The sequence below is a fragment of the Venturia canescens genome, chromosome 9 (genome assembly GCF_019457755.1).
Source record: "Venturia canescens isolate UGA chromosome 9, ASM1945775v1, whole genome shotgun sequence".
Classification (NCBI taxonomy): Eukaryota; Metazoa; Arthropoda; class Insecta; order Hymenoptera; family Ichneumonidae; genus Venturia; species Venturia canescens.
The window spans coordinates 15321030-15333826 of record NC_057429.1 but is presented as its reverse complement, the minus strand read 5'-3'; the positions used below and the strand labels follow the sequence as shown (position 1 = coordinate 15333826).

Below are 12797 nucleotides of genomic sequence, written 5' to 3'. Positions count from 1 at the left end.
AATTTTATCAGAGACAGCGGCAAAGCACAATATTTTTGTAATTTTTTTTATTATTTATGCTTTTTTCTCAATTTATATCAACCAAACGCATCTCGCATAACTGCTGCACTCACTTCGTTTGAATGAAAAACCATGAAAACACGTTAATTTACCATTCGCTTCGAGTAAGGCGTTCGTGAAACAGAATCTCGAGGGTTGCATAATTTTTCAAAAATACTTACGGATGCACATCACAGAAATTGAAACGATCAAAACAGCGAACAGCGGACGAACCATGGCTAATAAATATTGGTATGACAACCAATTCGAACCAACAGTTCAAACCAACTACGCGAACTTATATGAATTCGATATCGCACGACTTTTATATATCGCCGTTTGATTGGTTCACGTAGTTACTTTCATAATTTTATTAGATTCATCACCGCTCACCAGCCAATTTCAAACCGTCTAAGAATTCGTTTTTATCACGTTGTTACGAACAAATATTATTAAAGAATTACTAGTAAGCGAATAATTTCAATGAAAATGAGGTTCAAATCTCTCGGCGATCAACACAGAAACTTTCTTTTTCGCATCTTCCAGCGTACGCTGCATCATACTTCGGATCGGATCTTTTGAATACAAATGAAAGCTGTTTTCGCTAGCAAAGAGTTTGTGAAAAAGTTTAGTCCGTCGCGAAGCAGTGACGAGTTCAAACATCCGTTTCGAAATCATTTCGGCTCAGTTTGGCGTTCGTTTTTGTGGCGATCTTTGGTATCGTGACCACGGGTTTTGGTGATTTTTTATTGTGAAAACATCGAATAAAACCAAGGCTCAATAATGCAAAAAATCGATGATACATTACTTCATTCGATATTTCGATAAGTTTTTTAAATAAATAAAAAGGTTTCGACCAGGATCTTTTCGAGATCATAGTTAATAAATAAAGTGAAACGTTTTATACAATTTTTCGTTTACTCATGTTTTTTTAATATCAGTCAAACGTTTTCGTACAAAAAGCTCGAGGATCAAAAATGTTTTCTGTCTACTGGGCCTTGTTCACTGCACATTGCGCTCTCCTAACACAGGCTCCGTCGTCTCTTCTCAAAAATCCTGCTTTGCACCGGCATCCTTGGCGACAAACCTGTGAAGAATCAGTCGTTATTCTCGACGTCTGAAAAACATACAAGACCGAAGCTGTGATCAATTTTTTGGATAATTAAGAATTCTTCTTTGCGTGACGAACCATGGGGCAAGCTGTTCGTTTTTTCGATGGCTTCGTTGAGCACTTCGCTGGACAGGCAGTTCCGCAGTTATCCCAAACCTCATTTTTTCCGCACTCGTTATCGTTTTGTGCAATTGATTCCTCTGAAGAAAAGATCACAAAAATGCGTTAATTTGCTTCAATGGAAAATGTTTGTAAATAAACTGCATATCGAAAATCGCATAATTGTTTAAAAATCCTTACGGATGCACGTCACGAGAATCGAGACAACCAGCACAACGAGCAGTGGACGAACCATGGTGGATGATTATCGTAGTTGCGTAAAAATCTGACTGTTTAACAATTTCAGTTAATCGCACGTTTTTATATGAATTCGATGTCGCCCAACTGTTATTTCTCCTTTGTTTTTTATCTTATTCATATTGCCATTGCATCTGATTATTGCTTACGTCAGTAATTTGATAAAGTTCATCGCCGTTCGCAGGCAATTACACAATACTTGACCTTGGTCATATTACAAAATTTACAGTGCAAATCACTTCAATCAAATCAAAATGGAGTTGAAATTTTTCATCGTTCGTACTTACGTATAATCATGGAATCGAATATCAAACTCAAGGTCGATACAAGAGTCACCAAGATCAACGTAAGAATTTTTTCTTACTGAAATCCCTCGGATTGGATGAGAAAACGAGCTGAGGTGCTGTCGCTACCAAAACTGGTGGTAAAAGTTGGAAAATAGTTTGGATTTAAATTCATAATATTTTATTGTGTCATTGACCTGAGGACAATTTTAATTTTCACTGGCTATCCAAAAAGCCCAACATTCCATGACAAAAAGTTAATTACTGTTTTTATATGATTTCATTGATAGAAAAATTACGTTTTTTGAAACTGTATCAACGTTTGGAATTCCATCGTTAGAGAACCTGGGACAATTGACTCACCCCACAGTGGACGAACGATGATCAGGCTGTTTCGTTATTGCGATCAGACTGATAATCAATTTACGTCATGATCGAATATTTATTCGAACTCAGAGACGGGCAAGTACCCTGTTTCTTGCCTTGTTATTTTTGTGCATATGTCGACATTTCACGGGTGCAACGGTAGCATGCATTATCTAACAACATTATTTGTAGTTGCCATTGGACTAATCACTATTTGAGGATTATCATTTCATGAGAATGGAAATTTAATGGCATAGCATATTCTAGTCTTGCAATTATTCAATTGCAATTCAAATTTCTCGGAGATTACAACAAAAAATACAACAAATGTATTTATGGAATTCTGCAATTATCTCCAAAATTGCGGTTTTCAAAATCTACGTCGAAATATAGAAACACTAATTGGGATTATTCAAAGTTTTGAGATACGAAACTACTTCTGATTTTTTTTTTTTTTTTTTTTATCATTCAGATTAAAATAGCTTTCACACTCCAATTTTCAAGACCGATCAGCCTTCCAACCCGAAAAATAAAAACAGTGGTTTAACTTTTTCAGCGAGACCAAACACATACAGATTGTATTTCATCGGCGAAAATGAACGGATTAATTCGAGTATGAGCTTAATTGGAACGAATCTCCTTTGTGGAGAATTGAAATGGTGGAATATTAGCTCGACCGGATGGGTGCACTCTTATCGATAAAGTCATGACCGCCCAATCCTCTTTACAACAGAACAATTATTCATTTAAACAAATAGTTAACAAAAGCTTTTGAGCAATTTGAAATTATAATTTACTCATTATATTTTTTATTTTTATCAATTTTTTTCATTCTTGCGCTATCAAAATGAGAAACTTCGTTAAATTCATATTTTTTAAATAACTAATTCGACAGCGAGATAGAAAATTTCATTGAATTTTTTATTCTTGTTTTTTTATTGATATAAACCGTCTTCCGTCTGCTAATGTCCACAATCGTCTGGGAAAATGGTCTGGAAAAATGGCTCGTATAAAAAGCCGCCTCGAAAAAAAATGCGAAATTAATTTCGAATGAAAACCGAGGACGATAATAATGTTTGCTTTCTTCATGTTTGCCAGTTAAGCATGCACGAGCGGATATCAGTGTCGTTTAATTTCTGCGCATGCAGCTACTAAAATTTTAAAGCGTGGCTCTACTAAAGATTAAAATGGCACAAATTTTTATGGACCGCTGAATAAATGAATCACAATCTGTCTTCGATGCTTAAGTCAATACCGAATGGGCGATGGTAGCGCACGCACAATATTGATTTTAAGAGCTCCGTTGAAAAACAATATTCGCTTCGTACGCGAAATAATTCTATTTTTTCTTGCAAAGGCTTCCACCGATGCAGTATTTACCGTGGCATCGTCGTGCAAGTCAATAATATTCATTTTCGCCCGTGTAAAAATACTCTTTTTCTTTTTAGCGATAGTTTCGTTCTGGAAAAAAATTCACAGTCGAATCAACAAAACTCGTTCGAAAAAATTTGCTTTCCGGATCGTTAGAAATTGTGGCAACATTTTTCTTCCGGGACAGTGCTTATTGAGATCCGAAGAACTTCGAGTAACGCAGAAAAATTGGTGAATGATATTTCCATGGAAACTATCGCGTCTTGAAAATTCATTGCAATAAATCAACTTTTCTCCTCTACGACACTGCTCCCTGAAACACTTTGAATTATACAGCAATGAGAAGAATCGCAGGTCGTAAAACCTTTCCAATTCATGTGAAATAGTCGATACATAATACATTACCGAGGGGAAGGTAAACCGAGTGGAAAGCTCGAAAAAGTTGGCCCTTAAACAACTGAGCTTAAGGTGCTCTTTCATTTCATTTTCTTCGTATATCGTCGACGCACTTTTTGTCGAACAGCACATGCTTCAATCCCTTTGTATCCTTTGTCACCCCTTGAAGATATAGAATTATCGAAATTGTGATATTTGTAAGAAAAGAATGGAAAGAAGAGTCTTTTTATATGAATTTGCTCTCCCTGCTATGTCCAGTCAGATTTTATTTCGATGTGAATCCAAAATAAGTGGAAAGTAAATCAGAGCGGAGAAAAGGTTTCGCTTTTCTGTGGCTAATGAGCTGCGAGTTTCCGTTCAAAAATATTTCGATATCCCTGAAGATTGTATGACGTACGATTCACTTTTTTCTAGCTCAATTTTGAGGTTCAAGGAAGATTGAAATCATTGTGAAACAAAGAAGTTCATTGATTGGGTTCACCCTCAACTAACAATCGATGGAGGACTTGGTGCGATGAATAAATCAACGAAGTTTCGAGAGGTTCGGTAAACTGAAAAAAGATCAAACGATCCTCGCGCAGTATCTCGGTCTGGAAGAAGTTAATACAAAAGACCACCGTCTCACGAGCGCTTCGCAGTGAATCCCCGGGTATCTTCAAGTGGTATTAAAATCAAAACAATGAGCTCAGGAGATAACGAGAGCAACTTGGTGCGGGAGAAACGGGAGTGCAGAATGGATAGAGATTAAATGGTGGTTTATAATGGTTTGAAAAAAGAAAGTCTTAGTTGAGACGAACTCTTCAAAATTTCACAACTATTTTCATCCCCCAGCAGTTGGCCACATTTGGAGGAACAAGTTTTTCCAATAAAAAATTTCAAAAGAATATTTTTCTACTGAAAAGTCGAAATCGATGTCCTCGATACTTGCACATCGCCATGGAAATATGATTTTTGGAAGGACAAAACAAAAATTTCAAGTAATAAGCTGGCTAAAAAAAAATGCAAGTTCAAAAAAAAATTGATTGTAAAAATCGAAATGTGATTAGACTGCGAAAAAATATGAATTCATATGAATAAAACAGTTACATTAATCAAATCGGTTCTATTAGATGAACTACAACGTGTTCAAGTTTAACCAAATTTGATAAATTTTAACATATTTTCGTTGATCGCATTTAGTGAGTTAAATTCACCAGTTCTTTTTTTCAGTGTGTATTTGCCTTACGAACGAGAACGTGGCAATTTTCGTTTCCAGTTGCGTTCGATGCAGGACGATGCGAGAGCAGATATTTTTCTACAATGGAAATTTGAGAGCTTAAAAGTTTTTTTCTGTCGAGATCTCCGTCGGGTCAGAAAAAGAACGAGAAATGAAGTAAAAATAAAACGAAAACTGAGGGTGTTGCTGTTCGTGTATAGAGCAACGTTGATTTGGGCGCATAGCCAGACAGTTTCCAAGATCCGAAATGGCAAAAGACATAGAGAGAGAGTGAGAGGGTGGGTGAGAGGAAAGGGAGGGATGGTCTTTTATATTCATTCGGGTATACGCGAGCTGGCAAAGTAATTATCTGCTTTCGTATCGCCTAACTTGAAAAGGCAATCAGATCCTTGAACTCACGAGAAAGTTTGAGCGGAGAGCTCTCGCACCCGGATTTGGATACGAGACGAAAGGACGTTTTTTCAATTATTTTTTTCACTTGTTCTCTCTGCCCTTTTTTTTCATTTACTTTCCGAGAGTTCTAATTATCAGCACTTTTTATGCGAAATCGTGATCTTTGTAATTTATAAAATGAACGAAAAAGAAGAAACGAAGAATGCAGGAGCTGAAGATTTTCGCAGACATTGAAAAGCCTCTCATTTCAATATGAAAAATCCTCACTGTTTCATGTAAGTTCAAAAAAATCAAATCAAGTGTTTTTAATAAAAATGTAATGCGGAAGGATCAAGCCCTAAAGTTGGATTTATCTCGACCATTCATGAATCTTCTCAAGATCGATTAAAATTATTTTTTCGCCACTGTTATTTTCGAAACTTCTTTCAGCTGGACAGGTTGATGCACGTTCCCACCTTGGGCACACCTCTCACGTTTACACGTGCGTGCGTGGCTGCCGATGTTGGTGGAGGTGAAAGGAGGAGGTTGTTTTACAACGTTATGGTAGAGGAAAAGCCACCACCATCACGATTTGCCAGCGTACAACCACCCTCGAACGTGGTAACGCCACAGACTTTTGGTAGCTTTCCATTCTGGTCACGTACTCGTGATAAATGCAATAACATATAAACTGCGGCGAGAATTAGAGCCCCATGACGATTTATATCGAGAGCCTGCTGGGATTCCCTTCGCCCCTCCGGGCCTCGAGCGTGTTCCCTTCCGTAAGTTCTCGAATCCGTGCTTTTTCCAGACCGAAATCTCCACCGGTGAGTATGCAACGTTCAATACAAAAGAAAATGTGTCGGTTTTACACTAGACGCGATTTATTCCGCATGCGAATTCCAGGCTTCCTCGTTCCGAATAACTTCCCCGACGAATGTGACGACGTTCTAGCTGAAAAAAAAAAAATAGAAAAAAATAACGTCTCCGGATTCTCGTCTCTCAATCTCCCGAAACGATGCACAAAAAAGTTGAACATTTTTTTCCTTCTCTTCAAAACTTGCATGCTTATACGCAAGCGACCCGCATGAAGGTTCATAAACTATTGAAAATTCGGTTCCCTCTCTCCCATTTACAGTAATTGTTTGAACGAGAAACTCGAATTCGAAAGTTCGTCGAGAAGAATAGGAGGATTTGAAGCAGCAGATCGCGAAGACAGTGGTAGTTATACGACTTCGGAGATCCCCCGGAAGAGGAAGTGGGTGGGGAGAGATAACTGAGAATCTCGAAGTGCCGAAATCGAATGGTACGAATAGTGTCAAATGGTGAAAAAGCTATGCGGAGTACGAATAACCCAAGACGATGAAAGCGTGTCTCATGTCACGGAATCTGGAATAGGTCAGATTAGAGTTGAAATGCGGTAAATTAGGTGTCGAGTTGGCGGGAAGCTTCTTCCTGTTCTGCAGCCAGAAAATGAAGAGGGAGAGCTAGAAAGGAGGAATAAGAGAAATATGCTCGGGGAGCGACTTGCGGGAGAGGAATGAGAGATCGAAGTTCGCGTTATAATTTCTGTGCGTTTATTCGCCGGCAGGACTGTCAAACGCGTCATAATTTATTCGCTTCGTGCGGAGCAGCTAATTCGATCTTGAATATAAAGCAGCCATTCGTCTCAAGTATATGTCGAAGGAAATATTAGTTTCCTCCGGTTCGTCTAGCACGGAGAGAACTCAATATATGTCGAATCCTTAAATTCTTGAAAATCATCATTTGATATTGAATGAAACGAAAAAAATACGAAGGGCACAAACAGATGAAGTGAATCTGCACGTTGACAGAGAAAAACCAGAAAACACGGCGTTCCCTCATTATTTCTCCTCATTCCCAGAGGAGAAATACGAAACCAGGGATTTCTTAATCTCCACAGTTCGCTCGGGGTAGGAACTTTTGTAAAAGAAGAAAATTATGATTCAGCTGTGGAAGATAATTTAAAAAATGGCCAAACTTTTATTTCCCCGAGTATCTTTCAAACGTCTTGAAAAATGAAAATGATACAGAAAGCAATGGTTTTGTCGGTGTAGCCTAAGTACAAACTAACGACAACTATTTTTTCGTTATCCAGTACACTGATGTTTTCTTCTCTTTTATCTCGTTTTATCGTCCGTAGGCAAACTCATTTCGTCCAGGAGATTTCCATCCTTTCTTTTCTCCAAGGCTTTTCGCACGCGATGGAAAATCCTTCGAGTCAGTACCGAGTCCAGGGCTTCGGTCGAATAGATAAAGAATTATCTGTTCGCGTGGGCAAAGGGTCACGTCTTTGAAACAGATCTTTTTCTTCCTGTCGTATAGGCGCGTATATAAAGCAATCTCTCTCTCTACTTCTCACTGTCGTTCGAAGGAGAATTGAAATTGATTGACCGATCGGCTTACGTCTTCCTTTATTTTTCACTCTCGCCCTTCCCTCCTCTCTTGCTCTCTCACTCCCCCAACATCCCAGCGAGGAGGGGAGGAGCTCCGTGACAAAAGTCTTGTGCTGCGATTTCTCTTGTTCTCCCTTCGAGCTCGCTTCTCTTATTTTCTCACTGTCGATTCTTTGGTATTTCCTGTAATTATATCCCTCGGACAAACAAAGTGGAATCCAAGATTTCTCGGCTTCCTCCTGACGGATCTCCCGTGTCGGGAGATCTCCTGCTGCAATATCCAGCTCCGTTATTTTTTCTCTCTTTTTTCTTTTTCGATCTCCGCTCCTTTCTATTCCCCTTTCCTCTACATCCTACTGACAACAGGACTCGATTTCTAATGCAAATACCTGGGGATCGAGCGGTTTAATCTAATTCCTGTACAAGCTTGTATATGTACATGAGAATGAGGTCCGCTGTAAACACAGGAATAAACCTCCCCACTCGCCTTCCTCCTCCCGGGCCACCGCCCGATCCGTCTTTCTTCCTTTGGGAGCCTCATCCCGCCTTGAGTTATTTCGTAAAGCACGTTCATACCCGTGACCTTGTTTCTCTGGCTCGGCAACAACGAAAATTCTCCGTTCCCGTCCTGCCGGTTTCTGCCTCTCGCGTACGCAATCTTCTTCGCTTCTCTCGGTCCGCGCTCGCGTTCATTTGAACCTCTGCAAATCTTACTGAGCAAAGGAGCTCGCTGGAGATGCAGAGAAGATTGACAAAAAGATCGAGTAAATGTAAGAGGAACGCGGCATCGTTTAATTCCAGAAATAATAATTCACCGTAATAGAGAATTGCTCGCTTCGCAGTAATCGTTCGAATGGGAAACCGCTTCGGATGAGATTCAGCGCGTTGCTGATTTTGCAATGAGCGTTGCTAAAGGAGCTTCCGTCATCGGAGCTCAACGTCGGCCCCAATTCAATGCCATTTTCAGTTTACTCGCACCGATCAAACGTCGTCTCCAACAAAGGCGACGAACGTCGACTGGAGACTTTCAACAAAGCCTTAAATAAGAGGAACCTTCAGGAGAGAAAAAACAAAGCGAGACTCAGATATGGACCGGAGAGAGATTCTTCAAGGTGGTTGGAGATGAAAACGGGCTATAAGCAAAACAGAAATGAGGAAGAGCGAGGGCGGAGGGAATAGAAATTGTGACGTTTCCTCGTGTGCCGCGACTATCTCTCGGCATTCGGATTATATACGAGCAGAGAAGAGCATATAAAAGATAGAGATAGAGAGCGAGGCATCGTCTCTAGACTCCTGGCGAAACGTGTCAAGTTGTCTTAGGTAAAGCTAACATGAGCTACACACAACGTTCCTTCCCCCCGTCCCTTTCTCAGCATGTAGTACATATAAATATAGTAACGATAATGCCACCCAAGGGGCACGTTGGTGACACTAGAGACACAATTCTAGTTAGTTTCCCGCTCCAGCAGCTCTTGTTTTTCTCCTCTCAATCTCGTACCCTGACCCTCTTTATTCCAGGCATCTTCTTACCCTCATCAGATGGATCTTCTCCCAGTCTGAGCCTCCGATGTGGGTACACGTCTACTAGAGCCCTTCGAGACGAAGGATCCAAAGATAATAAACAGCGTAGTATGCTAGAATTATAACAAATTCTGATCGCGATGAGTGAGTCGCGAGTCGACTCCTTTAAAAGTCACTCGCGTCGGCGGAAGTGTGACGAAAAACATTCGGTTAATGATCTGCTGTCGATAAATGTTGACAGGGAGATCGAATAACTCGGCAAAGTATAATGTTCCACTTTAATGAGTGTTTTCAAGCCAAAAATTCGATCCGATGATCGGAATTGAAACTGGTGAATGGTGGAAATATTGGCAGATTTTCGTAAAGATTTTAGTGACCATAAAAATCACGGTTCGGAATATTCTGAAGTGTATTAAAGAGCATGAATGACGGGAAGGTATTTTACCTCCTATTTTTTGCAGCGCAGTAGTAATAGCTCACGTCGATCTTGCGAGCGAGCTGTCAGACGTTCATCAGCAAAGTGATCGAATGTCAGGTTTCGTCTATGCCATTATTGGAATGACGAGGCATGCGAGGTAGCGACGAGGTAGAGAAATATACTCGTGTATTGCTTGGCTGTTATTTCATGTATGCACTGGCATTGGCGGTTCGACACAGTCGGGAGAACTCTCGCTGCTATAAAGAGAGAGAGAGAGAGAGAGAAAGAGGAAGAGGGAGAGTAAGGCTGTGGGAGGGAGCTGAGTCGGCGCGGATTCACGGAGCGGAGCGAAGCAAAGCCGAGCAAAAGATCGACGTGACGAGACCAGAGAGGCATCTCTCACACACATGAGCATAGTTTAATGCTCACGCACACACGCTAGACACACTGGAGCACACATAACTGCGATAACACTCGAGAGTGGCACGGTGATAGTCGTCGTAGCTTCGGTTTAATGGCCACGTTTTGTCCTCCCCTTTCCCTCTCTCTGCCTTGTTTCCCGTCAACTGAACCAGAGAAATTCTGCCAACGAAAACGGGTCACGGCACACTTATACGAAAAACCCAAACGAGGAAAGGTATCATTTTCGTAACGACTATAACCGATCTACGTTCGACTGTGTTCCAACTCGCCGAATCCGCACGTCGCCTAGCTCCGCTATTTTCGTGGCAAATATTCGCAGGAGGTAGGGAAAAAAACAGCAACAAAAACTCCCCCGAATATTCTTCGCTGTATTTATTTTATTTACGTTTTTTTTGCACAGGATCCATAAACACGAGAAACCAAGAATGTTATTCGACTGATTAGTTCCAGCTGCGATCGTTCAGTACCGATTTTTTCGATGTCCGGGAATATTTGCTCTAACGACGAATGCTGTGATCGAAAATTCAACGACTCTGCTATTTTATTCAATAACGATGAGTGAACAATAATCATTTTTGATCACTCATCAATTTGCAGGAGTTTGAAGAACTCGATTTTCTAGCTTTCGTTTAAGTTCATTAAAATTGCAAAATCGAGGAAGAGAAAAAACGAAAATTCTATTCAATCCCATTCCCAAAGAGGCGTCGATGAATGATTGAAAGTTCTGGAAGCTCGATTGATACAAAAGACTAGCTGAATTATTCATCGCCAAACAATCTATTTACATGCCGACTAAATGATTCGGAGAAATTTCTATGGGAGCTTACTTCCGGTGCATCGATTTTCACGTTTCTGAACCCCTTAATTTTCTCATTCCTCTCTCTTTCTCTCGCTCTATTCCACCCTTTCTCTTGATGATCCGTTCCAGAAGCTGAGCTGCAGGACCAGAAGAGCAGTACACACATACCACGAGATGGAATGCAAAGCACGACAGACTGATTCTACACTCGTGTACATCGATAGTCTCGCTTCTGTAAATTCACGTTCACCCTTTCGTACTTCTTCGTGCCGTACGAGCAGCCTCGCCTCGAAAACCACTTCCATTCTCTCTGCTCGCTGTTTTCTACCGATCCACGTATGTGTGTGTGTGTGTGTGTGTGTGTGTGAGTGTGCATATCCAGATGCATGTTTGCCAACGCATTGGGACCGGGAGTAGCTGAAATTGTCACAGATTTGTGAATAGCGGGTAGACGTGTAATTTGCGAGTACGAAACAAACACCTGCCTATCGCTGCTAAGCATTAAATCAATGCCAAACGAAATGGTTTAGGAAGGGGGCTTATACGCGGGGTAAAAGTGTGAATATTCGGAGATTTACATATACGCTTGTGAATATGTTTGTATGTGCGTGCTTCCATAGGGTCCCTTTGGCAAAGAATAGAAGGGCGCAGGGCCACATCAAATCCAGCATTAAATCATGTGCACTACGACCGGGACTGTTTCTTTTTCAGCATTCCTCGTGTACGGGTATATATTTTATTTTATTTTATTTTTTTCGTTGTTTTCCAACTGAATCCATTCTCGATGCGTATAATCACGCTCAACGTATCGCGCCGTATTGTTGGCTACAATTTTTATTCCGAAAAGAGCTAAAAAATTGGTTTGCCATTCTCCAACTCCTTTCTGCCCCGTTATCGCTTCCCCTCCCCCGGCGCCTTCACCCACCACCCTTTTCATATTTATTATTTTGTTTTTATTCCACTTCCTCGTTTCATGAAAAACTCGTACACTTTGCCACATCGATGCAATTCCAGTGTTACCCATTTTCATTGTTATTTCAAGCCCTTTCTCTAATTTCTTTTTATCCACGTCGAGTAATCCCGGCTTATCTATTGATGTTTTGTGTACTTTTTCTTCCGTATTGTTAGCATTAACAGTGCTTTTCGGAAGCCACTTTTTTTGGTGGAAGAATTTTTTATTTATGTTTTTTGTTTGATGGTTCGATGAATTCACTTTGTTTTTATGCAGAGGGAACCTGTTGGGAAATTACAGTAAAAATGCCTCACACTTTTATCAACTGAGCATCGAAAAATTCGCTGAATCATGGTATCTTCATTCGCAAAAATAGCTAAACTAGTACGATTTGGAATGAGGACAAATTCGTTGAAATAGCAAAATCGAAAGGTCGACAGAAATGGATGGCAAAAAAGCGACGTATTTCTACGTTTCACCACCTCGTTCGGAGCGCGTAGGTTAAGAGCGAAAAAAGCTTACAGAGCTTATGGAAGAAAGTTACTGTGTGAAGGAGGGATGAAAAGCTCTCGTTTGCCATTTACGGAATATTTATTCATACATTTGTATGATCGTGGTTCATGGTGTGTCCTTGAATTATGCTCTTTGAAGTGATTCTCCACCAAAGCATAAAAAGTATAAGTGCACGAGTAACGTGAGTTTGAAAGAGGTTCTTAATGGGTGAGGAGTATTAGAGTTTTAGAGCCCGAAGAGGC

At 40.4% G+C, this 12797-nt stretch overlaps 2 protein-coding genes across 8 annotated transcripts in view; one reads left to right on the top strand and one right to left on the bottom strand.

The window, feature by feature from the left end:
• LOC122415511 (lachesin-like) overlaps positions 1–12797 on the top strand; it is a 165053-nt gene that overhangs the window by 112712 nt on the left and 39544 nt on the right. The window lies entirely within an intron of this gene.
• LOC122415514 (chymotrypsin inhibitor) lies at positions 965–2267 on the bottom strand. Its single transcript, XM_043427659.1, has 4 exons — positions 2155–2267; positions 1451–1539; positions 1229–1350; positions 965–1126 (listed from the first exon to the last, which is right to left on the bottom strand). The coding sequence occupies exons 2-4, from the start codon at positions 1503–1505 to the stop codon at positions 1028–1030; spliced, it is 276 nt and encodes a 91-aa protein (XP_043283594.1). The 5' UTR covers positions 1506–1539; positions 2155–2267; the 3' UTR covers positions 965–1027.